Genomic DNA, 27,849 nt, shown 5'->3' with positions numbered 1-27,849 from the left:
TAAAGTGTTTCAGCATTCTTGCACCGCTGCTTCTAGTTAAGGACGTGATCAGAGTCCTTCTCGTATCTCTACACAGGTGCTTTTATGCAAAGATCAAAAACATCAACGCAGCACTGACACTGTAGCATATTTCTTAGTTGTTTTATTCATCTCTCATTCATCACGTTTCAGTTTTTCCTCATTGAAACCAGCAATGTCACAGGTTGACAACATGGACGTTTCTGTAAGCAGGTTCTTTCCTTGTTGTATTAACAAATATATACAAATATCCCAGGAAGAGAATCGAAATGTCAATGAATCTTTTCCAATAATAACAATAAATGTAATAAATACTCAGTGTTGTCTTAACCACACGAGGAGAATGAGTTTGGGCTCACTCTGACGGGATTGTCATCGTCCCATACAAATATTAACACAAACACGCATTTTCACTCTCACACACACACACGTACACGCACACACACACACACGCACAGACATACACACTCAAGTAAAATACAACCTGCAGCCGAGACAAACCTTTCGACCGCTGTGCGAAGATAAAAGTCGATTTGTCCGTCCACTGGTCCACAGAGAGGCTGACCAGCTGCACAACACAGCTCCCAACGTGCCACTGGTGGAGGCAACTGGTCAGAGGAGAATATAAAGCAACGGGCCCACATGAGGTGGATGTTGAAATCAGGGAGCATTATCCCTCAGCGTTCACTTGTTTTGCGTGATCCACATAGGGTGCTACTGACCGCGAGTGAGGAATGTAAAACGTGCAAAAGAGAAAACGGATGAGACGTTATTTTGGAGAAGCGCTGCACTCGTCCTTCAGCGAACCATTCACACACAAAACAAAAAAAAAGCAACATGCATTGAAGAAGCAGCAGCACGCAAAGAGATGAACCCATGTACAGTATTGTATATACACATTCACACAGAGAGAAACACACCTGGTCTGCCAAACCAATAGAAAACATGATGTGGACAGGTTGCTTGGGATGATGCCTGCACTGTGGAAATAGACTCTGTTAGTTTCTTTCCGTACATGATAAGGATGAAACCGGTCCATCGGTGCAGCGAGATAAAAGGCTTTTTTCCTGTCTCTTCTTTGAGGGGAGAAGACAATGACCCCCATGCAGAGAGATGTCTCATGTGAGGATGAAGGCAGAGTTTATGGGAAACGTTTGGGCTCCGGCAGAACGCAAAATAAGAACGAAGACACTCTCTATTAAGAATTTTAAACAGTCCAGTGTTTTCCTGAAACGTTTCAGGTGAAATGTGAATGAAGATTTATTTTTTCTTTGGAATGAGAGCAGAAGCAGAAAGTGGGCAGCTACACAGACAGGCAAACGCACACGCAGACGAGGATGAAAAGATAGCAAAGTGGCTTTTTAAGTAATTGAATGGCTTTTGAAGGTCGTGAGCGTGTCCTTGTCACGGGGCGCTGAGAAGCAGGGAGACGTGGCTTCCAAGGAGGGAAAGGAGTGTTGGGTACGGTAGGTGGATGAGCACACCACAAGGCTTTTAAAAGGCCTCCAGGACCCTCAGTGCCGTGCAGGTTAGAGAGCACTATCGGGGGAAAGGCTTGCTGTGAGGGTTTCACACCTTATTAGGACGCTAAAGGGACACATCAGAGGACTGGCTTCCGGTTAGTGCAAAAAACGTGACGTGTGGTGGGATGTTTTTGCAAACTTCAGTGAGTCCACTTTGTTTGGCTCGGACGTCAGCTTCTTCGGCATCAAGCTCTGAAGTCCTGGAAGAGAGTTGAATGCATATCAGTAGACATGGCAGTCGTCCACTAGTAGTACTGCTGTCTCAACAGAGCGGCAAGCTTCCGCTGTCCACACAGGGGGACGGTCTGGTCCGAACTCTGGCCCTCCACGTCCATGTCCATCAGGTTTGGTCGCGCGGTGCCGGCGCCGCTGTCCCCCGAGCCGAGGGGGCTGTCACAGCTGCTGCCCGGCGACGAGCTGAGGGTCCGCGAGACGGAGCCCAGCTTCCGGGGTTCGGCTCTCATCTTGGCCGGAGTGGGCCGAGGCCGGGGAGCAAACTCCAGCGTCTTGGGTCTCTCCAGAGGGCCGATGAGGCAGAAAGGAACCTTGTCAGGGATGGGCGGAGCGGGGCCTTTACGCCTCTGTGGGACCGGGAAGATGATGGAGGGGTCGGGCAGGCGGGGGATGTCCAGGATGTCCTGTGTCCCTGAGTAAGAACAATGTAAAAAAGAAATAAAGTTTACATACACTGTGCAAAAAGACACAGAACACTTTTTTTCTCACTGTCTGAGTGTCACTGAAGTTAAATCAGACTAAACCTCTCCTAACTTTTGCTAAATGTCACAATAATGAGGAAGAGAATATTTTAGAGAATTTTTCATTACTTTCTTCAAGGTCAAAAGTTGACATACAGATCCTTAGTATTTAGTAGCATTGCCTTTGAACTGCATCACTTGGGTCAAACGTTTTGGGTATCCTTCCGCAAGCTTCTTACAGTACTCTGCTGGAATTCTGGCCCATTCCTCCTGATAGAACTGGTGTAACCGAGTCAGGTTTGTTGGCACACGCCTTTTCAGATCTGCCCACACACTTTAGATGGGATTCAGGTCAGGGCTTTGTGATGGCCACTCCAAGACACTGACTTTGTTGTCCTCAAGCCACTTTTGAACTATTGGTCATTGTCCATTTGGAAGACCCATTTGCGCCCAAGTTTTAGCTTCCTGGCTGATGTCCTGATATGTTGCCATAATATTTCCAATATTATGTAATAAGGTAATGTTCTTTCTTCATGATGCCATCTATTTTATGAAGAGCTCCAGTTCCTACTGCAGCAAAACAGCCCCACATCATGATGCTACCACCTCCATGCTTCACAGTTGGGATGGTGTTTTCAGGTCTACAAGCTCCCCGTTCATCTCTGGGACACAGAGCCCTTCTCCTTCCTGAGCGGTGTGACATTCCCATGTTCATACTTGCGTATAATTGTTTGCACAGATGAACGTGGCACCTTCGAGCATCTGGAAATTGCACCCAAGGATGAAGCAGACTTGTGGAGCTCTACAATTCTCCCATTGATTTCTTGGCTGAGTTCTTTTGACTTTCCCATGATTTCAAATGAGGAATTTGATGTGTGGCCTTAAAATACATCCCCAGCTGTGCCTTTAATTAACTCACATCATATGGGCTTGCACACGTTGTTTAAAGACATTATTGTGACATTTAGCAAAAGTTAAATAATTGTGGTAATCCTAATGGACCTGAAACAGGAGAGATTAAGTCTGATTTAACTTCAGACAGTGAGAAAAAAAGTGTGTCTTTTTGCACAGTATATGTAAACTTCTGGTTTAAACTGTATGTAATATCCTGTGGCCTTGCAGAAGACAAGTTTGACACTTTTTATCTTACCTTTGTTACCACGCATGCGCGGGGCCCCCGGGGGAGGCGGCATGGGCATGCTCCCATCCGACGGCGTCCTGTGGTGACCCAGAGTTTGAGCCCTGGGTCGTATCGCCCCTTCCGAAGGGGTCCGTCTGTGCCCTCTGTTCAGGGCCATCGCTGCAGACACGTGCGTGGGCGTAAGCGACTGGTTGGGCGCCTTCTTGAAGCTCTCCGCCCGCAGGTCCAAGAGCGGGTTGAGGGCGGGAGCCGGGGGCGCCGCCGGCGTTTTGAGCCCCGTCACGGGGGTCAGGGGGTAGTCGTCCGGGTCGGAGGGAAGGAGGGACTTGGTGGAGTTGCAATCAGACAGGGAGGACAAAGAGAGGAGGGTCACAGAGGGAGATGGGTCCAAAGAGGGGAGCGTAGAGTCGTGGTGTCTGGAGAGGGAGAGGGAGAGGGAGAGGTTTCGGCTGGGTGGAGAGGTGCTGCGACGGAAGCGTCCCGTCCGCTGGAAGAGACCTTCCTTCTTCTTACGCTGCTCCTCTCTGTGGTCCTGCTCATCCTGGAGAACCTGATGACAACAATCAGGCTGCATCATCAACAAGCTGTTGGACCACTGAGCCGCTGTCTTACCTCAAATGGTAATCACTTCCTCTCGTTGTCAAAGCAACTACAGCAAAGATTATATCCAAATCACCACTTTCTGTCACTCTCTCGCTGTACAATCTGTGACTGCTTTGACAACCGACGGAAAGCCTCGCAACATAAAATCGAATGATTTTATGTTGCGAGGTTTCCAGCACCTGAATAGGTGCTGGAAACCGTCCATGCAGGGCTTGGTGCATGCTGACTCGACAGGAAGGCACGGATCATTTGGCAGCTTGTGCTTCCTGTTTGATGTCATTCCACAGCTGTTTTATTAGCTTAAGATGAGGCAACTGCACCATCGTTAAAATCTTCTGGTCATGTGAATCCTATCATTTACGAGAATGACACTGAGGTCTGAGACCTGGTTGGTTTGCTGTTGAGGGTAAAGTACGTCTTGTATGTCCGGCCTCTCTCTTTTGTTCTCTCACCTGAAGTTTTCCCAGCTGCAGCAGGTCTTGTCCGAGGGCGACAGACGCGAGCAGAGAGGCGCAACCCAGCAGAAGCATATCGCTCTTCTTCCTCTGGCTGCAGCGACGCAGTGAGTCCTGGTTGCTCGCGTTCCCAACATTAGGCACGGGGTTTGGCCCCAGGTTGCCCCACGGGGACCCCGAGTCCTCGGCCGCCCCGTTACTGCTGGTCTCTGAGGGCAGCAGGGACCCCGGTGACTCCTCAAACTCAGAGCACTCCTCTGTGGAACAGAGGAAATAAAAGAGGTGTTAATTGATGATTGATTGTTGTCATTAACTAACAATGAAAAGCAAAAACTCACCCATTTCATTGAGGCTGGAGAAGCCGGCAGTCATGGGTGCGTGTTTGGGGGACTTGCCCAGATTTGGTGCACTGGACGACCAGACTTTGCATCCTTCCCCCAACGACTTCAATCTGCAAACAGAAAATAGGAGAAAAGTTACAAATCAAATAAAAAGCAATATTTTTTTTCAGATGTCACAAAAATGTCACCCTAAAAGGTATATTCCAGGTGAGGACAGCCATCATGGCCAATGAAGTTTATTTGTCACAGTAACTATTAATAGAGGGCTTTCGTTTTTCTGTGTTACGAGAAATAATCTGTCCAGAAACAATTTTGTCTCGTCTATGAAAACTTCTTGTCTGTGCATGTACATTATGTTTCTCTTCCTTTTCGAAAACGCTACCTACCTGCTGCAAATTGTTGATCCAAACACCTAGTTTCCATTTGTTTCACATTCAGTGTTAGTATTTTATTCTCTCATGGTCTAAACTCATCCATCCCCAGTAGCTAGAATGGAACGCGCCTGTGGTCATTTTCCATGAATGATTTGTGAAATGTTCATCTGATTTTAAGTGGGTAACGTTTTTTTCCCACCAAACACTGCTGAAACTCAACTCATTCGTCATTACTGTGCATACAACTGGTGCACGTACTTTTCCTCCCCGCCGACCCGCTCCTTCTGGATGGTGGAGCTCGGCCCCCAGGTGCGTCCTTTCTTCTTGCTGGTGGACAGCTCCTCCTTCTTACACACAGCGCTGCGCCCCCACGTCTTACTGCCGTCGCTGGGCGTCACTGAAACGACAGATTCGCAGGACACTCCCACCGTGTGTTCACTTCCTCTCACCCCAGGGGGGGGGGATACTGGACGTCCTTTCATTTGTTCCACTCACGTCTTATGGCCCTGAGTCGGGGGATGACCCCCGGGCTGGCAGGCGGGGTGCTGCTCTCGCTGCCCTGAGTTTTCCTCTTGTCCACACTGGGAGACGCCTGAACCGTGATCTTATGCTCGAACCCTACAGGGGAGCGAGAAGAGATGAAGTGTCACATTAATAGGTTTTCGTTTGAATCAATTACAACTACAATAATAAATTAGCTGACTGGAATTGTATAATTTTTCCATTTGTCAATTGATGTTTTAGTAATTTGTTTGTTAAGTAAAACTATCAAACGTTTGCAGAACCATTGGGAAAATATCCTCGATTTAAAAGAGAATACATTAAGTGATATTTTAACAAAACGACCACACTTTAATAATTGAATTGCAGTGTAGCATCGTGACCATACAGTCTTCGAAAATGTGTTGATGTATTAAAAGCCTTCTGTCTGAGTGTATGGTCTTACTCTTTTACAATGAAAATGAATTGAAGTGAAGTTGACTTGGTGTTTTTATTTCTTAGAGCCATCTTGGTATAACATCCGTAACATGGAAACAACTATGTTGGCCGGTTTCCTGCATCGCATTCATCAGATTAAAACAAACGGAAGAAGCTGACTGCAGCTTCCACCCACCAGAGGGCAGACTAATGCAGTTGCTGTCTCTGCCCAGTTTCAGTAATCTGCTCTTCTTGAAGTGTCCTTTTCGCTTCTTCACGCTGGGCTTCTCCTGGTACATCTGGTGGATGATGATGTTCAGCTCTCGCTCCACGATGTCAATCTCCCTCTCTGCCAGCTCCTGCTCCCTCCTCTTGAGCTGCTCCTCCTGCTCCCTCTGCTCCTCAGCTGCTCGAGCCAACGCCTCCTCCCAGGACCTCAGCTCCTGGGGAGGGAAGAGGACGGCGATGAAGAGGAGAGGAGGAGAGGATGGGAAGAGGAATGGAAGAAAGAGACGAAAAGGGGAGAGATTGAGGATGAGAGGAATGAGTTGTCAGCACCTCATCTCACACCTCTGTTGGCAAAAGGCTTGTTGCTAAGGTGATTGTAATTTCCAGAAACACCTCGCACAGCATGAAGATCACATAGTGATGTAGTGAGAAAACCACTCTTCTGTTTGAATGAATAAACTTGTAAAACCTCCTCAGATATAACCTAAATAGCTCTAAATAACTGTTTCCAGCCAATAACTCTGTGCCCTCTGACCCTACTCGGTCGGTGCTTTCAGATGCCTCACCTTCTCTTTGGCCCTGAGCTCGTCAAACATCTGCTGGATCTCAAGCCTCCAGTCTTCCTGTAAGGAGTGAAAAGACTCCAGAGGCATCTGAAACATGGCCGACTGCTCGATGGCCTGCAGTCGTTTCAGGATGTTGGTGAAGGAGGGCCGGCTGCGGGGGTTCGGGCTCCAGCACTCTGAGGGGGTCGGGGACGAGAGGTAAAGTTTACACGGTGGTTGCATTCATGTTTCGTCTTCTTTATCTCACTATTCAGACGGCACGCAGAGGTTACCAGAAGTAGAATCAGCTCGGTCATGCAGGCTTATGCGTACATGGAGCTTGACTCCTGTGTTTCCATCACACACTGTACATACAGTTTCTATTTACAAATAAACAAGAAAATATGAAGAGACAAAAACGGACAAAGGGTAACAAAGAACAAGTAAAATAGGTTGTATAATGTTGTAAAACAGGTTACATAATGTTGTGCATGTTATTCATTTAGTAAGTATGTTTAACCTTCACATCAAAAAAAAAGCTTGGTGTTGAATTAATTTTTTTCTGAAACAACCAATTTAGCTGCAGCTTTGATTTGAGTTTCAGCCGACACTCTCGGTTAAAGGATAAGGCTGGTGTTTTTATTACGTTTCTTTGTCAATAAATCCAATAAGGACACCATCACCGTAAAATCAATCCTTTTGCTTCCCCACCAAGCATGTACTGGAAGTTAAAGTAATGGTTTAATAAAAAGACTGTCATTCCCTATGAGGACGGCAGCCCTCATTGAACGTTACTCAAGCAGTAAATATGGAATTTGTCGGATACCATTTTCAGCTGTGGATTAACACACATTTGGTTTTTAAATGAATATTTACAGCAGCAGGGGGGCGTATGTAAAATGAACATAAACTACACCTCATGTCCCTCAGTGCAAAAGTGAGGCTCATAGATTTGCTTTCAACAACAATGTAAGAATGAGACACATCTGGTTTGAGCTCAATAGATGACTCTTAATGTAATCTATTAATTGGTGGTTTCGGTCTTGTTTTCAGATTCATGCAGGATTAATTAAATATCCCCTTACTTTTCCTTTCATCAACCATGAATTTTACGTCTGTATTTTTTTTCTTTAACTTCTGCCAGCAGAGTTGGCAACAACGAGCTGGGACAGCATATGGCACCAATCGTGAGCCAGAATCCTGGTGCACACCTACAGCTACCAGACCTGCATCTCCAACACTAAACCTCACCCACAACCACGTACTGAACCAAGTATCATCACAAGACCAAGTGTTATTTAAGTGTTAAGTGTTGAGTATCGTCTACAGCATTTATGTAGCAGGTGAGCATACAGAGTATGGGGATACAAGTTGGAGGGAGAGGAGATGAAAGTGAGATGGTGAGAGGAGCAAACAGAGTGTAGGGAGCAGCGAGGGATGACAACGGAGAGATTAACAGATGGACGTGGATAAGATGAAGTGGAGTGGGACGTGATATGAGGAGGTGAAGAGCTTTAGGAGCATAGTGGGAGGAGAAGTTGGCTGACAGTATAAAACAGCTCATTTAAAAAAAGCTTACCAATTCAAAAGATAAAAAAGAAAGTGTCATGCATAAAGCAGGTGTGGTTAAACAGAGATCACCCTCTGAAACAAGAGCTGGTTAATACTCCAACACCTTCAGCAGAGTTGCTGCCTGAATTACTTGCAAAGTTCCACTTAGTCATAGCACTTTAAAACCATTCTTTTTCTAAAATCATCATCTGGTGTACAGTTAAAAACCCCAAAACTTAAAGCTCCTGAAAGTGTGCTTGTCCCCCATGAATGCGACGAGTGAGGAATGCAGCAAGGAGGAAGTCACACAAACGAACAACGCACTCAACACCCTGTACACTGCCTGTACCTCACTTTCGGCAGAATTGATTGCGCATGGTAGGATATTGTAATCAGTGTCACGGCGCTCAGGCTGCTCACCTCCCAGCAGCTGAGCGAAAGGTTCGGGGCACGTCGACGGGATGGGAAGCGTGAGCTTGTTCATGGCGACGCCGTAGGCGACCGCCAGTGCGTCGATCTCCCGGTAGGGAACCTCGCCGGTCAGCAGCTCCCACAGCAACACCCCGAAACTGTGGCGAGAGACACCGGAGGGAAACGCTGTGTTTTTATCTATTATCAGGGACCACAGAAAGCTTTCATCGGTTTGTGATAAACGATCTGTGCATGAATTGAATGTATTCTTTTTTGTGTTAAATGGAAATAGTAGAACGCAAGTGCGACACAGTGTTGAATGAGACAGGAACAGGCTGAATGTGAACTTCTTCAGCAACCAAAAAAAAGTCTTCAATCAGTTAAAAAAAAATTCTACTGACTTCTAAATCTACGTGAGTATTGTATTCAAGTACAAAAGTTTGGCATTTTAATGTATTATTCCAATTGTAATGCTACTTCTGTAATACTTCTATTTCTTTTCAAAAATACATATTGCACTTTTTAAACGAAATTCATCTGACCGTTACATTGACAGCAGTAAAATGCTGCCTACACATTAATGCATTATTAGTGTGTTAATCCAATAATCCAATATATGCTGTGTAGAAAAAATGTCAAATGTAATACATTTTTTGAATTGTGAATACTTTCAGAAGAAGTGTTTGCTAATTATGCTCACTTCATTTTACTTAAGTGAAATGTTAGAGTGTTTGTATATTTCAGTTTTATTAATTGCACTTAGGAAAAGGATTTATCCTAAACCACTGATGCCTACAGATGTTACATCTAGCTGAACTTGACAGATAGTTAGGGAAAATTGTCATCATGGAACGTTTCTGACAAAAGAATGTACAAAAAAAAGGACAGATAACCCTAACCCAAGATTTTTAATTCTATATGTATGTAAAACATATCCTGCTGCATGCGTCAGGAAGGAGAGACGGGGAGACGGGGGCGGCACCTCCACACGTCGCTGCTCTTGGAGAAGAGCGAGACCTTGATGACCTCGGGGGCCATCCAGGCGTAGGTCCCCGCCGCGCTCATCTTGGTGGTCTGGTGCCACTCTCTGGCCAGACCGAAGTCCGTGATCTTCAGCGTTCTCCCTCCCAGGTCCTCCCGCTCCACCGGCTCCAGGATGAGGACTGAGGAAGAGGAGCAGACAGGGATTTGTGCTAAAAGATTACGGCGTTAGAACAAGACAAAAAAGACACTTTAAACGGACAGCAAAGAGCGCTCAACGAGTTTTATTTTGTTTTATCCGAAACAAACAAGCCTCGGCTTGGTCCATAGGAAACTGTGACGCTGGTTCTCTTATTCCTGAAATGTTACGAGCCAAGTTCTATTGGAAACTTAAAACAAACTTGTGTAACGAATGGGACAGATTCCTGAATCATTAACTTTTTACCGCACAGTCTTGTTGATTTAAGTTTATTCACGCTGGTCTGACGGGTGAGTTTCTGATCTCATAAAAACACTTGCAACCTAAACATCAAGTTCAGTTTAATCCTCTAAATGTCCCGTTGCACTGTGTACCATCCGAAAACAAGATGTAAAAGCAGTGCAAGGTGTTTGCAGAGCAGGCGCGGTCAGACCGGCGCGCTGTGGCTCCTGCTGCTGGAGGACAACGTGTCCAGCAATGTGCGACCACTGGATGTTTCCTGTATAATGTACCGGTAGTTAGGCCAGCTGAGCCTTCTCCGCTGGCCTAAGCAAAATCACAAAGTTAGACCTATGTCATCATCTCATTCTTTTCTTTTCTTTTATAAATACACACAAACAAATATTGCTCTGCTTCCAGGGCAGCTTGCTATATAAAGAGAGCTCTTATCCAAGCCAGTAACGTGCACCGTGATTGGTCAGTGGGCCAGAAAGCTGGAGTAGGTAGTTAGTATTTAGTAGGAGTTTGGGTTAAAACTTTGTTGCATTGTTTGTTAATTACGCTGTGGCGTCAAAGTGAGGACATTAAGGTTATTCGACTGTAATGAGACGGCACAGACGGCCCACTGTAATGTACACAACATCCATGTTAAGGCGGGTATTTAACCCTGTCCCTCTGTGTGTCCTTTCTCTCTGTTATGTACAACTTCCTCCTTCATTTCCGCGTGACGGCTGGCTATGGAAATATTTCTACATCACAGGCACCGGGAGGAAAGGAGCGAGATGTTGTCTCTCTCTCTCACATATCTACAGGCATATGCAAAGGGTGGAGTGAGAGAGAGAGAGAGAGAGAGACACACACACATAGCGGTGTCTTTGTTTACACACTCCTAAAAAGTCCCATACTTACTCACACACAACCTTTCACGTGATAAAGGTGTGTCTCTCTGTGCTCCACTCTGCACACAAGCTCGCTATAGGCACCAGTTTCAGTGATAAAGAATTGCTCTCCGACCAGTCTGTACATGTTTCCATAGAGACAAGGATTCACATCCTTTACTTTAGTACAAGTAGCAGAACCAAACTGTAAAATGCTTAAGTGAAGGAAAGTGAAAGTGATTTGAGTGAAGGTTTAACATCAGTTTTTTAAACTTTCGTGTAAAGGTTTTACTACTTAATTTGACTAACTTTAAAAAAATGGCTAGTAACCAGTTCTTTGTTTTTTGTATTTTCAAGCAATGTTAACAAAGGATTTGATGATTTTCTTTCTTAGATGAAAACAAGCACCAGAAAGAAAATTCAAACATTCTGATACTGAGACTTTTCTCTAATGTGAGAGTGTATTCGTTTTGGTTATGAACATAATAATCAGCAGATTTATCTATAATTAAATTAAGAATTTGTTTCTGTTGGACTTCATGGGGTTAATTTATAAAAATACATGATATCTTATGAGGTGATCACATTTTTGGCATGTCAAATTGCACCTTCCCATTGAACCATACACTCCTAAATATAGCAGAATAAAGAGCCTGTGTTCCTTAACACTCGAGTGAACTAGACAATATACAATAAAGTGGACTTCTCAAGTGAAGACGCACTTCAAAGATCGTCTCAGTTGCCTTTTCTCTTTTCTCCTGACACGGCCGTGTCTGTGGGGGACGGCGGTCTCCTCGGGGCTCGACTCTTTCTGTCGTTCCCCAGAACAAAAGACGGAGTCCGGTGAAACAACAGAAAGAGCACCGTGTTTGCGCGCTTTGACGGGTGTGTACCTTTCCGAGGTCCTTGTGTTTGTGTGCATGAATCTGTGGGTGGAGGGAGGGGTGCACGGGGGGGGGGGGGGGCAGAGAGAAACGAGAGGCAGACGAGCACAGACCGTTTACAGAAAGTGAGCAGAGCAGCACTTCCACCTGCTCCCCCCCCCCCCCCCCCCCCCCCATGATTTAATTGGAACTTCTTCTTGTTACTTTCACACCTCGAGAACGTCTCCCTGACGCTTCTGAGCGCCACCTGCGTATGCTCCATCATTAGTCCCGCCACAGGTTTCCACCGCCGCCGGCGCTTCGGCCATACGCCAGACACAAAAGATCAACATGTTTGTCAGAGGAACCAGAAGGGCAGCAATACAAAAAACGCCGCATCGCAGCACACTCTGTCACAGCTGGGGAGAATGAAAGAAGGCCTTGAGGATAATGTGGCTCTCAACAGAAAATGCTCAAAATAGAGTAATGCAGACATGTGAGAAGGAAGCAAAAAAATGGCTGTCAAGCTACAAAGTCTTCCATAGCAACAAGCATTTTGCAAAAATATATAGGCCATAACCGGGTTGTTGATTATTTACACTATGATATGTGTTATTGTACTATTAACTATGTTTAAGCTTTAAGTAGGTGATTTATTTTACTTACAAAGCCGGTAATATAATAACACCTTTCTGTGCAAAGCTAATATCAAATAGACTTTTCCGTGACATGTGCTTGGTTTGTAACAAACAAAAAGTAGCTAAGTAATTGTAATGCTGCAAATTAAACAGTAAGGTGGATAAATAACGAGGTCATGGTAATGCCCATATTTAAAAGTGTGTATTACAATTTTGATTAAGCATATTAGCATGTTAACATTGTAAAATGAGCAGTAAAGTGCAGCTATCTGCTGGGGGAGTCATAGCGTTGGACAAATTTTGAGAATAAATGTCAGGGGATCATCAAAATAATCACAAATCATCCTGTGGCAGTGGAGACGATTCCCTCAAAACCAAATAGGTGAATAGATAAATGGCAAGAACAACAAATTTGATTTGACCATTAAGTTAATTCAGAAAAAGCTATTGTTAAAACTTGACCCGTATTTACTCAGCCAAGATAATCAAATAACAAAAGGCCGTGCATAAGATGACCCATTAAGCACTCGCCCACCAGTTTGTCAGTGAGTGCAGAAGCCAACTATACTTACGTGGGGGCTTTGGGGGGCACAGGGTGAACCTTTGTGGCATGCTGCCCTCCTGTCACAGTATCATCGACCCGCTGTCACAAACACCTGCTCATTGTCAACTTTGCGCCCACATAGAGAGAAGCAGTTTTCTGCCCCATATGATTAACTGTTGATTTAACCTTCCCACTGCCGCCACTCTCTCCTCCCTCCCTCCCTGGACATTGACCCCAGCAAAGTGTTGAAATATAACTCAGAGCCACTGTCCAAACACATATGGAAGATTAACCAGCGGGCCTTCGACCTGACTAATGATCTCCAGAGCGGTCGGTGCGGCGAGCACCAGTGACACATTAGCCCTCTCAGGAATTCTTAACCCAGAGCAATGCGGTAGAAGGGCTTGATTATGTCGGAGCCAATTCCATCAAGGTTTACAACACAATAAACTAATATTTGGCATGCGGCGGTTCAAACTGGAAACCTGCTACAGAACCATCAGAGGATCAGGAAGGAGAATTTTATTTGAAGTTTTTGAAGTTTTTGTAGGCAACTGCACTTGATCTGTGAGGTGTGTGTGAAATCTGTGAGATGTCACTCATGATGAAATATGAAGCATGAAGTGCAACTTAATGACAATCAACAAGTCACTCTTTAGAATCACCATGAACCGTGAAGGAAACACAAAGTTTGACCGTGAAGTTAGATTCTTGTGTGTTATTTTGGCTCAGGTCAGTTTGCTGTGTCATTAACTTGTTGTTATGGTAACAAGGGCAGAGGTCACAGACCGAAACTACAAAACTGGGAAAGAAGAGAGGACACTATGAGGATGCAATGTTATCTTTTTTTCTCCTCTGACTCAATTTCCTGTTTAAAGGGGTATTCCACAGTATAAAAGTATATCTTCATCTATTGCTTCATTTTGACCTCCAAATTTAACACCTTTCTGGGAAGGCCAATCTTAAATAGATGGAATTCCCCATTAAATAACATTGATTCTCTGTTGGGATGAATACATGTATTAATTCAAATCACTCAGGGGTTAATGAAGTGTGTGTCAGGAAAGAGTTTCACAAAGACACATCCTTCATGAAGAGGATTTCTCTAAATGAATGAGAGCAGTAATGGTTTTTGCAGACATTTCCCCATTTTCTCTATCCAACCCACCCGTCCTCCCTTTGCCCCCCTCCTCTCTCATGCAGAAACAGGTGTAGCCTGCAGGGAGGATCAGCTGTTGCCGTGGCACCAAGTCAGCGGCTCCGGTCCTAACAGACTCCCGACAGAGGCTCTGAAACCTCAATCCAACCCATCGCGGCTTCTCCTTCCGCCTTGGTGTGCCCAGAGCGGCTCTAGTTGTTTAGGCACAACACCACCACCACCACCTGAGTGCTGGTCACAGCTGTCCGTCAGGTGAGATACAGGCCCATGGGATGCTGAGCAGCCCCCCCCCCACCCCTTTCCCACTGACGTCCCTGTCTCTGCCTTGGCAAACAGATCAAAAAAGTAACCTTCCACCCTTTTACGACTGTCGCTCCATATTCACGCACCCCCCCCCACCCCCCCCTGTCTTTCTCTCCCTCACTCCGCCGGTGCCCAATGTCTGCTGTTCTAGCTGTCGCCAGCCCGGCTACCGCCAACACACCTGGGAGAAGAGGTGGAAGAAGAGACGCAGGGGAAGCCAAAGAGTGGAGGGAGTCTAAGACCGAGAGGTGGATTGTGTGTACTGACGTGGGAGGTGGTGGGGTGGGGGGGGGGGGGGGTGCAGGGTCAGGAGGAACGAGGAGGCAAAGAGCATGGCGGTTTAAAGACGATGAATGGGGGAAGGGATTCGGGGGGGACGAGAGGAGGAAGGAGGCGAGAAAGGGACACGGATGACAAGAGGGAAGAGCTGCAGAAATGAGGGCAAGAGAGGAGAATGAAATATGGCAAAGAAGCAGCTGAAAGGGGAGGAATAGCCGAGGCAGTACAAAAGGGCAAGAAAGAGGGAGCGAGATGGAGGAGAAAAGGGAACAAGCGCGCCGAGAAAGAAGGTCATAATGAGCAGATTAAAAGATGCAGGCCGCTGGAGGTACAGAGAGATGACTGGAGGGAGAGCTTTTGTCATTTTCCTGGCAGTACATACCAAATGTCTTTGTGTCTCAATAGGTCTCTCCATTTTCCTTTGGCTTTGACAAATCTTGTTTCTCAAAAGATTTCAAGTTGGAAAAGACATAACTTTGAAATACAGCGTGAAAAAATTAAAACGCAGAAAGTAAGTAAATGTACAGCTTGAAAACACATCTGTTTATTATCCATAAGAAACGTTGACTTTAGTTGTTTAAAAGTCGGAAAATATAACAGCACGGAAACTGCTTCACTCAGACACAGCAGAGAGAAGTTTTAGAGCATCTGGAGCATCTGTGAGAGCACATAAAGCAGACATCCAGGACTAAAAACGATGTGCAGCAAATCTCTCCCCATTCCCCCGTGCTTTGATATGGAGGCCGTGGTGAGTCTGCTCACATGTCATTGATACCCTGTTTGGCTCCACTTGTACCACCACAGGCCATCGGGGCTCTAATCCCGAGCCGCACAGTGGCACAGTTTCACCCTGCAGCCATTTCACTTTGTCTCCACACAAACCCAGCTGCCAGATTCGTGTGAGCAGGCAGCCTCTCTCTCAGAAGAGGACGAGGTATTAAAAGAGGCGGCTTTCTCTTGGTTCTCCTTTGGCCTGGTGAGTGTGTGTGTGTGTGTGTCGTAAGAAAAATGAGTGGTTACAATGTTAGGATTCTTATAGCATTCTTTTCTTTTTTTAAATTGTTACAATTTTTTGGCTTTTGTGGCTTCTTTGGTTTGACGAGTTGCACAGAGCACATGTGTGCAACAATTGCAAAATATTAATATAAATCTACTGTCAACTGAAGGCTGAATCTATCGATGTTCAACATTGAAGAGGGGAGAGGACGGTAAAGGGTGCCAAAATCCTACTACAATTTTGTTTCCAGAAAAAAAATACAATTAAGGAGAAAATCACGTCTGAATCACTTTGATGAATTAGGTACAACTAGAGACAAAACTCTGTATGCACAAGGTATAATTCAATCAGAAGATAATAATAACACATTGTAAAAGCAGCAGTGCTGACATTTCAATCAATCTAACATCCGTGGATGTGGCTGGACCGGAGCTCTCAGTTCAACATGACGGCGTCTCTCCATGGTCAACGCGAATAAAAAACACCAGTATTGACTCTATAGACTCCGAATATACACGTCCGACTGACATGTCCTCGACTTGACTCCACCATGAAAGTGGCGAAAGGACCTTCGTCGCGGGGGACACCCAGCGCCCTCTCTGCTTGGCCCGACTCCCCACTCTCCGTGCCAGGCTGCTGGCAAACAACAATGACCCTCTAAGAGCAGAGTTAACAGCCCTCGAACATACAGCAGCCCCGGAGACGCCGATGTGAACGGCAATGTGTGGCATTGCTGTGTTTGTCGCTCTGTCTGCTGAAATGTACAGCTTCAACCCGGGTGTAGTTTTGAGAAGACACAAAATCACATTGTCCTTGCTATTCTGACTGAAGTGAATCAGAAGCGATGGTGAGGAAAGGTGCTGTTCAGCGTTTCACACACTACCGTTTGCCTTTCTCCTGACTCCGGGTGAAACAACATACATTTTTTTGCAGACAGCAGTTTCGTAACAGCTAGAATGTCCAAAAGCCTTCTGTCTGCTTATGCAAATACATTGCACTTATATAATCCACCGGTGTACAGTGGGTTTGTGTGTGTGTTTTTGTGTGAAAGCAAAAATTTAACGATGATCACATGCCGCAAAACCAACTTCAATACATCAATGTGGTGTGATTATGATCAAAACTGTGACTCCGCTGCATTCTGCGCTTCATAATGAACAGCATACTGTGGAAGTAGTCTTGGAAGGTCCACAGTGACCCCAATTTGCTGTTTACTGGTTTCAAATCCGCATGCATGCACGCACGTCTATTCATTTGCATGCATCCTGCAGCCATAGACTGGGTGTCACTGTATGGTTTTGTTGTGTCATTGTAGCTCTCCCAGCGTCTCTCACTCCTCACTGAGACACACTGAAACTCAGCAGCATTTCTGTCTGAGATCCAGGGACAAACAAACATCTGTTAGCAGATGTGGCCGAGTTCACATTGTGGCAGAGAACTGAAAAGAGTCCAAAGTCCTTCCAACCGTCCTCATACTCTTCGCTGTTTGAAGTCATCTGCCAACGACCTGTGTCTTCGGTTTACTACAAATGAGTAAAGGTTAAAGCATTGCATTGTGGTTTGATGCGGCTGCTGTCGGATTCTGGTTTAAGAACTGCATGGTTAAAATATCCTGACACAATTTTCTGAGATTAATTGAAGAATGTACTTATTTGGAGCCGCAGTATTGATACTGAATGTAGACATGACAATATATGTGCACTAAAGTAAAAATTCAACAAAAATCCCCCCCCACAAAACAAGAAAACAAACATTAATGTTGCAGGTATTTGGATGAAATAAAAAATAAAAAACTTCAAGCTCATAATTGGGCTAAATGAAAAGTTGGGGGATCCACACAATCGTTACAATATATCTTCATCGATACATCTCCACCAAATTTCAAGCAATCAGTTTCATGACTGTCTGGATACTTCTCAAAAGGTATCACTGAACCTACTGAAAATGGGGTAACAGCAATGAACAGAAATTCACTTTTTTATCGGTACATAATTCGTCATTATAAAGAATTGGTTTTGGTAGTCAGATTATCACCTACACGTGGGGGTGTTCATATGTTTGAAGAAATAAAATGTACTTTAGACTTGGACTTGAGGTGTATTGAGTGCCAAATGGAGACAGACAGCGGCAAACTGCAGTCTACAGTCCATCACCAATGTTAGCCTTAATCTCTAGTCCGCTCACTCAGAGAAATAAGAATGGTTTGACCTCCTATGAAACCGGCACTATTCCTGCTTTCATTTCTCCCTCCCCCACATCCATCTCTCTACTCCCTCCGCTATCCCAGCCTCCAGGGGTTTCTCCACAGTCACTTCATTCTTCTACCCATCCTCCCTTGCTTCCATCCATCTCTCCGCTCTGTCATCCATGGCCTACAGTCGCCCCTCGCTGCCTTGATTTCCCATCCCTCAGCCCCCCCTCAGCCCCCCGCCTGCAGTGACTCCTGTCATTGTGAGTCCTGTTCTCTCGCTGCGTCTTTGGCTGCTGTGTGAGAATGGGGTCATTGTTGCCCTGTTACAGTGTGTGCATGAGTATATATACATATATACATATATATATATATATATATATATATATATATATATATATATATATATATATATATATATATATATATATATATATATATATATATATGTATATATGTATATGTATATATATATATATATATATATAAACGTTAGTGTGCTTGCAGCGATGGATGCTGAAGCCGTGTAGATCATTTGGGCGAATTCATCAAACTTGTTTGGGGTCATATTTTATTTAAGTACTTTTCCAAGAATTAAAGATGTCCTGCCTCCAATGTTGTATTCAGTTGACTTTATGCAACCTGCTCATATGATATTGTTGGCAAAAGCCTTTGGAAAACCATTTCATGCCCAACAAAGTTTCAAACAACAATCCAAAATACTTCAATCAAATACTTCTTTAGTTAAATGACTCAAATATGTGATTAAGTCGATTGGGACGACCAGTCCAATCCAGCAACATTGGATTCATTTATTAGGTGATTCATTCTGAGACTAAAGGTACTGGCATGTGGGTGCACATGTTGTAGCTTGAGTTGGGCCATGTTGTTTTATTTTTGGCAAATGTGGCACCAACAGAATTTCAGGTCAGATGTTTTGGCCATATCATGAAACGGGTCATTGTAGCAAGCTAATATTTGGCTTGTTGGTTGGTTAGATTAGCTTCACAACAAGCTGGCATTTTATTTTCTTGTTGTGAATCTTTAGTGAAGAATAATCTCTACAGAAGAAGTTCCTTTGTTTGGCCCGTGATCTCTTGATCCAGAAATCTCCTCATAGGGTTACAATATAAGTCGGAACAGCACAGGCCAATAGCTCAAAGGATGCCATAACTTTAATAACAACAGATTTGACTGAAAAGTGATTTTAGGTAGGATCATTGCAGTGAAATGCAGCAAATTCAACCTGCCACCATATCTGAAACTACCCTACACCCTCGGTCAATAGGAGCCGTACACATGCACGTCGCTCCTTAAATCCACGCCAATAAAATACTCGGCCTCCAGCGCTGTGTCTCTCCGAGGGATTATCAGCCGGCACTGGCCTCTATTGTAATCCTTTCACTCTGATATCCTCACACACACACACACACACACACACACAGCCAGATGCAGGTTTCTCTATGATGGCAAGTATTTTCCAAATCTCACCCCGTTAATCGGTTAAGTAGCTATTACAGCGCGCACTGTATCTTATGTCATGGTAGCTGGTTGAACACCAAATATAAAAAGAAAAAAAACGTATGACAGTGATTGTCTTGCTTGTAATAGCCGACTCAATGAGCAAACCGAGGAGACTCCTACCTGAAAAGCCTGCTTGGAGACACAGGTTTCCTATCATTCGGAGGATTGTTGATAGTGTAAACATGGCGTCCATTTGAAGCTACAGCGGTCAAAACAGCAGCGGATGTAGACCGTGCTGGGTCTTTATCGAGTGTGTCCTTTAGCCTCTGCATTCACAGTAAAACACCCCAGAAGCTCGGCCTGGGACCATAGCATGGCAATAACTGTTCACGCCATCTAAAGGACAAATATTAACTTTATTTGTGTCAACAGTGACACATGTCAGTGACACACTGCGACAGGTGATCAGCTCACTTGTACTGTCTTACCTGCAGCTGACTCAAAGCCTCCAGAGAGCTCTGGACAAAGTGTCACACAAAGGCCCGACCGACACAAGGAACCAGATCAACTCAAGGTCCTGCTTCTGGCTTGTTCTGAAGCTTAAGACTGCATTATAGAGTACACATCAGCAGATTATGTTTTGGTGGTTTACTATGGAAGTGAAGATGTTTCTGATCACCCAAGACTTCTCATACACGTGGAATTAAATGTACAGTATATTTAAAGGTGGTCGCTGGAAATATCTACACCACTAAATATCTCATCTAGTTGTGAATTTATTAGTTGATTTGTTAGTCAATTGACTAACTTAATTTAATTTTATAAGCAGAAATCCCCAAAATGTTTCTCACATCTTATTAGTTACTTACTGTGATATTAAACTGATTTTTAGCATTTTAAAGAACATACAATTAATTGTTTTATAAACAATAAACAACAGCCCAATTTTTGGGGGCTGAAACTTTCTCTCATTATAATGTATAACATGATCAAGAGGACTCTGGATCTCTCCATTGTTACTCCATTGTACTTTAACGCTTTTGTGTCAATCGAGCCAATCAGAGAGGACGGGTGCCCGATGCTTTGAGAGACTTGAGGCTGATCCAGGATCAGAGTGACTGGTAAGGCCTGACCACAGGGGCCATGACCTGCCAACCCACAAACATGCTGTGACATGGCTTTAAGGAGGTCACGGTAATCACATTAAACCCGTCACACAGGCTCCCTCACGATTGTGGGCCTCAACCGAACAACACCGCAATAAACTCATAAAATATTCAACTTCTGTAATAAAATTAGATAAAAGCACGTGAGAGTCAAAAATAGAATAAAACATCCCTGTGTTGTAAAATGTTAGTAAAGCTTCAAACAAACAGAGTCTATGAGAAGTGTCACGTTTTGCCTTGAATGAATTATTCTCAGTGTGAGATTGTGATTTTACTGAGTGAAGAAGCCGGCTGATGGAAGGCAGAGGAGAGGCTCGGGGGCCCGAGCTGCTCTGTAACCGCGGTGATGCCAAGTGGTCGGCAGTTTGAAGAGGACACCTGAGACCGGCGCACCTGAAGAATGAACTGAGGTGTAACCCAAAACTGAGATGAAGCGTTGTTTACCCCCCGCGCGCTCCTTCTCTTGTTCTTTCCCATCAGTCGCCTCTCTCGCAACATACATCTCCGCTCTCTCTGATCCTGACGCTCATTTTCCCCTCCACGACCTGATCTCTTCCACCGTGTTATCCTCCCGATGCTTTCACTCTCCAACTCGGACTCTCTCTCTCTCACTTTCTTCCCATGCTTCACCCTTCTGGTAACCAGGCTACTGCAAGCATCCCTCGGGAACAGGCCGTGAGTCACAGTTTAATCACATACTTAATGATTAGTACCCACACATTTTCACTCATCATTCAGGGTGGAAAACAGCTTGCCGAGCCCTTCATAAGACGTTCCTGCACATTTTCGGTTGCTATTTTCAGCAACAATGCTCTAAATTGGGGGACTGACATTTTGTGCAGCAGCTGACAGCGGCTAGCAGCTGTATGACTCAGTGACACAGAAGCAGTGCCCATGTCACCGTGGAAAGGCAGCGCTATGGCGTTGTTGCCAAGGCTCCGCTGTCCAATACGCATCTGATCCTCCATCATTTTACCGTATCTTGGCCCCGCGGGCAGGGGGGAGCCATGGAAGCAGGGTACACTTAGGTCTTAGAATGAGACTCAAGAAGACCAACTAAAGGATTGAAGACTAGGAAATATTTGGGAATATGAAGCAGCGAGTGCTAAAGCTACACTTACTCTGAATGTCCTTTTTTAAAGGGCCTTTAGTCAGCAACCCCGCAGACTCAACCCATATTTGTGCACGCCCTCCCACCATCACTCTCGGCACACACACACACACACACACACATAAAATGCCCCTAGATGCTCACTGTGTGTTATTTCTTTGATGCACCAACAACTGCAACTGCGTCTTTAAACAGCAAGTAGCACAAAGGACCAAAAATAGCCCAGTGAGTTGCAGAGCAGAACTGCTCTCCTCGAGGAGGGGAGGAAAGTGGAGGATGATGGGGAGTAGGAGGAGGTGCAGAAAGAGATGACAGGGAAAAGATGGCATAAAGAGACCAGCTCTCCAGGTCTTAAGCCTTCCCGCTGAGTTCAATTTAACTTTCTCATTGCGTCGCAGATAAAAAACACATCTGTACTTTAGTATTCAATGACAACCCTTGATAATCACATTTCTGTAAGGTCATGAAAGGATTGCGAGAAGGGGGAATGACTATTGGTACGGTTGTCCACTCATTTGAGAGTTAATCAATACAAAACATAACAATACCCTCTTTTTCAACGGTTCATTCGTTACTTGGAAAAGAAAAGCTGAAACATCTTGATTAGTGACCTTCGGGAGGTGCAGGTATATCGATTAGCTTTGGACAGGGCAAAGCTAGCAGTTTCCCTCTGTTTCTGTTGTCTTTGTGCTAAGCTAAACAAACTGCCTCCTGGTCATTGCAACATAATTACTATGTAGACATGAAACCGGACTTAATCTTCTTATCTCTTGAAAATAAATGTATTTCTCAAAATATCAAACTATTCCTTCCATGGGTCGTGTAATCTCACAAGAATGGAGAGAGGGAATTTAAGGAGACCTTCTTCTCACTGAAGTCCTAATCCAAGCTTTCCTCCCAACAGCTCTGTTGTTACTATTGACAACATGTTGCGATATTATTAGCCTAAAATAGCCTCCTTCTGTCAATATGACTTTCAAACCAACAAAACACTGTTACCATAATTTGTTAAGAACGGATGAACAGGGGAAATACACAAATGCATTTTATGAGGTTATGATGTTCTGTAAAGAGATGGACTATTTTAGCTTTCAAAACCTTTCTATCAATAAAGAATGAGCTTTTTTTTTTTTACAGCTTTCAATTCAACACATTATAATTCTGCACCTCAAACTACATCCTACAATATGACCTTGTAGTTTAACAACAACTCTTTAAATCTGCTTCGACTAAAACAGAAGCGTGTAATCCTAACGAAGGTATAAATACTGTTGCATTAGACTGCTTTTGGTGTGTTCACAGTAGAGCTGTGTTTCGTGTATTTGTCGTGCTAATGTTTTACATAAGTGCTGCCTGACATGTACCTGGTATTGATCCTCTCCTCTGTGTATTAGATGATACCGTGCAGCAGGGGAGCTCTCGGTTCATTATACTTACACTGTGACAGAGAATATGGGAGTCTTCTTTGTGAATATATCCGAGTGCCTTTGGCCCCACTTTAGTCATATGATAGCAGGTTTACTGAATAACACCTGTTACAATATTTTAGGTCACATGATATTGACTAAAACATCTCTGTTGAGCTGATGATAAGCCTCCCTTGTTTGCAGTACTTACTATTGCTGGACTTGAGGTCTCTGTGGATGATAGGTACGAAGGCCTGGTTGTGCAGGTAGTCCATCCCTGTGGCGACCTGGACCGCCCAGTTCACTAGAACCCTCGGGGGCACCTTCTTGCCGGCGAGCGCTCGGTTCAGAGCCCCCCCTCTGGCGTACTCCATTACCAGGCACAGGTTGGGTTCTTGCAGGCAGACTCCATGCAGAGAGATTATGTTGGTGTGCCGGAGCATCCAGAAGAGCCTGGCCTCCTGACGCACGCTCTCTGCCGTGGCGCTAATATCCTCATCGGGGTCTTGCCTGGCGGCCTTTACTGCTACTTCCTCTCTCCGCCATACTCCTTTGTACACCTTCCCAAACCCACCGGCTCCGATCACCTCATCCAGAAGCAGTTCGGAGAAGTCTATTTCCAACGGGCAATCGCCGACCCCGCCTGCCACCAGCCCTCCTACGGTCAGCTGCCGGTAGTTGGTGGCATCCCCCCTGGTGACGTAGTTACATGGGAAGATACCCACCTTGTCCTGGATCTTTCCTGTCCACCAACCCTCGTCCCCAGACACTTTGGAGTCTTTGGAGAGAACCTCAAGGAGATCCCCGCGCCGCAGGGTCAACTCCTCGTCTGCCGTGGCCTCGTAGTCGAACACTGCCGTCCAGTAGGGGTTGGGGTTGTTGGCGGCACAGCGGTGACCAGGGTGGGAGTCCGGGGAGCCCGAGGAGGAGATGGCGGAGGAGGTCCAGCTGCTTCCGTTCTCTGCCTGCACTCCCGGGGCAGAGCACATCGGCGGCGGCGGGGTCATATTCGGGGGCATGGAGGAGGAGGAGGAGGAGGTAGTGGATGAGGGGGGGCCGGGCGGGATTAGGAGAGGGGGAGGCGGTGAGCAGCAGCCCCCACAGCTGGTACAGGACAGAGGGGCTGCCATGCTGCTCGCTCTGCCGTATGGGTTCATGGCAGGCTGACTGCTGTTTGACGCTGTAGGCCTGCCCCCGTTCAACTCAAGCACAAAATCCTTACATGTCCCATTGACAGAGACGAGACGTCCTCCACCAGCAGTGGGGAGGCGGGAGAGGGGATCAGAGGATCAGAGAGCTGCAACTGCTCTCCCCCATCACCACGTCTCACTGTTGAAACCGTGCCAAATCCTGTCCCCGGTCGCTGCTGTGCTGTTGCTAGGCAGCGGGTAAGTAACATGTATTCCCAAAGGCAAGTTCACTCAGGGATAATGTGCATCAGGTCAAACAATGACACTCTATGAGTGTGACATCCCCAAAACTCATTGATTGTTTCCTCTATTGGGTTTTTGTGGAGAGTTGGACGTGGAGTATTTGTTGTTTCGAAGAAATCCTTCCAGTCGGATTCCTGATCAGTGGGCGAAGTGCTGCGTTTATGAATCAATAATAACAATGTCCTGTTATTGCTGTTGAAGCAGAGTTCATCCACACTGAACACAAATCCATGTTTATGATTAATAGTTTTCAATGCTGTCCCTTTAAAGACAAAACCTTAATATAAGCCCATTGAGGAGTGGTGTCTTGACTCTGAGGGCCACAGAGACGCAACTGAATAATATCACTCTGGAATATGAACAATTTAGGCTGCCAATAAAGACAGCAGCGTGTGGTCGAGCTAAGTGATATCCTCTGATCAAGCGAGTCCTGGTTATTTCTCAAGCAGCCCGGAGTAGGTGCACTTCCCCCCGCCAGCCATCTCCGTGATCGCAGGGAGGAACATCCGCGTGTATGCTCGCCCTACATCCCGAGGAGCCGGTCCAGGCTGAATCCCGCAAGCATGAGCCGGTTCAACGTCCACGAATAGCCTTTATCCAAAAACAGCCCGTCCATTCTTTCTTTTTACGACAGCTGGGGAATTACAGAAACACGCCGGCGGCGTGTATTCAACGCAGAGCTGCAAAGTGGCACCATGTTCAGCATCCAGCCCGAGTGTGAGCGCAACGAACCCGGGCCTCCGTCTCCGCGCAGCGGGCTGGTTCAGTCGTCCCTGCCGGGCTACATTTGAGATGGGCAAGAGTCCTCGGGTGAAAAGGGGAAACTATTCTTCACCCGGAGAGGGTTAAAGGACGCCGGCATTCATATATCCCGTTGCCCCCAAGAGCACGCATGGCGGTGTCGGATTACCGATCGATTGTCTCGTAGCGAAGGTTTTTAAATGTCCACGACTTCTTTAGGAAAGACAGAAACCATCAAGGTGCGAAATGCTGTCAGTGATCAACCTACAGTAGACGAGGAAGGCCCAATGATTCCCTATGTAGATGCGACCATCTTAATAACAATATAACGCGACAATAATAATGAGAGTGATAATATTAATAGAAACGGATATTTTCTAAAGGGGCGTCATTTGTTTTATACAGTCCCATTTGACGTCTTCCGTCCTGCTCGGATACGTAAACAATCAGCGTGAACTCGAACCTAACCTGCACACTGACAGCAATGGACATCGTCGCACCGGCGCGCGGTGACACTCGAGCAAAGGAGGACCATCCAGGTCAGCGACGAACCCACGTTGTGCGAGAAAGGCTAAAAACGCCCTTGGGACCCCCTGTCGGTGCCGCTCATCCAGCTGTCCGGAAGGTCGGTCGTGTTCGAGCGGACTGTTCCTCCGGAGAGACGCGACATCCCGAAACCCGCCGAGCTGTCACTCCGTGCGCCGACTTCTGCCATCCGAAACACACACCGGGGCTCGGTCCGCGTACGCGAGAAACGAGCGCTCCCGCTGTCACCGATCTACAAAACACAGAGATGGTCCACGCGCGCAGGCCGTGCACGTATTTACTCCCATCACGTGTGTGCAGATTGAGGGCGCAGCTCAGCGCACAGGGCAGGGGAGGAGGATGAGGAATGGTCTAACTAGCCCGTTCTGGTAGCACTGAGTGCTATTGCATTGTGGGTAATGTAGTTGCCGAGGGATATTGTGCTGACCTACATCATTCTTGCGGCGCAGTTTGAATGAATTCGATTGTCGTCAAAGATGCAGTCGGTTTATTCTTTATTACAGTGCATCGCCCTATAAGCATTATTTGTCACTATCTACAATGCGATAATGTAATATAATGGTAGAGGGTTTCATATAGTGGCAAAGGTCAGCGAAAAAGCGACGGCGACAGCTTGCGGAAATTGAGTGTGTTGCTCATGGACATTGACAGTTAAGGGAAATAACTGAAGACCGGTAGATCTAATATTCTTAAAATAAGCTGGGCCTTGTGCACATTTGCGGCAAAATACTCGTTTTACTTAATGCCAAGTAGGATGATCAATATGAAGTCCTATAATAAATATATATATATATATCTGAAGCTATACTGACCCCTGGTGCTTAATGATAAAACACACAAAATTTAGAGGTAGTTCAGTATAATTTGCTTTTTTCCAGCTTAGTTCTCTCTAGTTCACTCATCCAAGCAAGAATTAAAGTTCCAACAATGTTTTACCATTGTTCAATTTTTTCAAATTCATTAATATTGTGCTGAATATTTACATATCACTCTCATAACTGCGTTCCCATTTTATTTACACAATTATTGGCTACAAAAACAGCGGCAGACACCAGGATAGGTATAGGTTGCAGGCTTTAGTCTGGCGTTACAACTCATTGGTTGGATGGCCTTTCAGACAACTGATCAGGTTTGCTCTTGCACAGATGGCATAACTACTATATATATAATTATAGTTTGATTTAATGCATATATTATATAATGTTTACCTTTCTGTGTTTCTATTTTTGTAAAATTTAATAAGAGCAACGAATAACTGAAGTCACATCGCTTGTATGTACTCAAACATGGCCCATAAAAATTTGAAGAAAAAAAAGTCTGTAGTAACCGCAAGGCTGTGCTGTTGACTAATTTGTGTGCGACGCAGTCACAGAATCAAACAGTGACCATGCGGCATGATAAATATACAGAAGGCTAAGTCTAAACGCACTACCCTACATGTAGCCCCCCTCTAACCATCGCATTTAATTCACCATCTTTTCCTGACACGGTCCACACACACACTCACGCATGTTCTGAGTGGCGTCCACAGGTCCACGGACCCACTCGGCTGTGGGCTGCTGCTGCCCCCTGTGCGTTACTATCAGGAGGGTTGCGCCAACCGGAGCTGCGCATGCGCAGTGCGGGTGGTTTCGGTTGAGCATTCTTGGCAACCGTCTCGCTCCGTGAACAGGCAGCCGACCGTCGGCGGCAACGAGTGTTTCCACAACGCCTGGAGATTTGTTTTAAACGGAATAGGAGCCGAGCCGAAACACCGCAACAGCGTCGGGAAAGGTGCGTACTCTTTGGGGTTTTCATTTTTATTTTGTTGTGGTTCAGAAGAGTTTTTTTTCTAAGCCAAACACTGCGAGCTATTGAAACCGCTGAAAAAGTGACGAGTGAAGTAAACGTTGGCGAGAAGCAGCCGAGCCGATCAACTTCAGTCAATGCCG

General features: G+C 45.5%; 2 protein-coding genes across 5 annotated transcripts in view; one reads left to right on the top strand and one right to left on the bottom strand.

The window, feature by feature from the left end:
- Positions 1-112: 112 nt before the first annotated feature.
- Positions 113-26,115, bottom strand: map3k10 (mitogen-activated protein kinase kinase kinase 10). The gene is made up of 11 exons (XM_037460541.2): positions 23,410-26,115; positions 9,786-9,966; positions 8,813-8,961; positions 6,863-7,038; positions 6,265-6,511; positions 5,646-5,768; positions 5,409-5,547; positions 4,774-4,886; positions 4,433-4,692; positions 3,387-3,927; positions 113-2,187 (listed from the first exon to the last, which is right to left on the bottom strand). The coding sequence occupies exons 1-11, from the start codon at positions 24,353-24,355 to the stop codon at positions 1,787-1,789; spliced, it is 3,276 nt and encodes a 1,091-aa protein (XP_037316438.2). The 5' UTR covers positions 24,356-26,115; the 3' UTR covers positions 113-1,786.
- A 1,404-nt stretch (positions 26,116-27,519) lies between these two features.
- Positions 27,520-27,849, top strand: part of sipa1l3 (signal-induced proliferation-associated 1 like 3) — a 53,789-nt gene continuing 53,459 nt past the window's right edge. For 2 of the 4 annotated variants that reach the window (XM_037477286.2, XM_037477364.2), the window contains exon 1: positions 27,521-27,691. The gene's annotated coding sequence lies outside the window, so the exon portion shown is untranslated. Of the gene's footprint in view, positions 27,692-27,849 lie in introns of all 4 variants that reach the window. The other 2 variants (XM_037477203.2, XM_037477442.2) reach the window with 2 other exon arrangements.

This window comes from Pungitius pungitius, chromosome 3, assembly GCF_949316345.1.
Source record: "Pungitius pungitius chromosome 3, fPunPun2.1, whole genome shotgun sequence".
In the NCBI taxonomy this organism is placed as follows: domain Eukaryota; kingdom Metazoa; phylum Chordata; class Actinopteri; order Perciformes; family Gasterosteidae; genus Pungitius; species Pungitius pungitius.
This window is presented reverse-complemented; position numbering and strand designations above follow the sequence as displayed.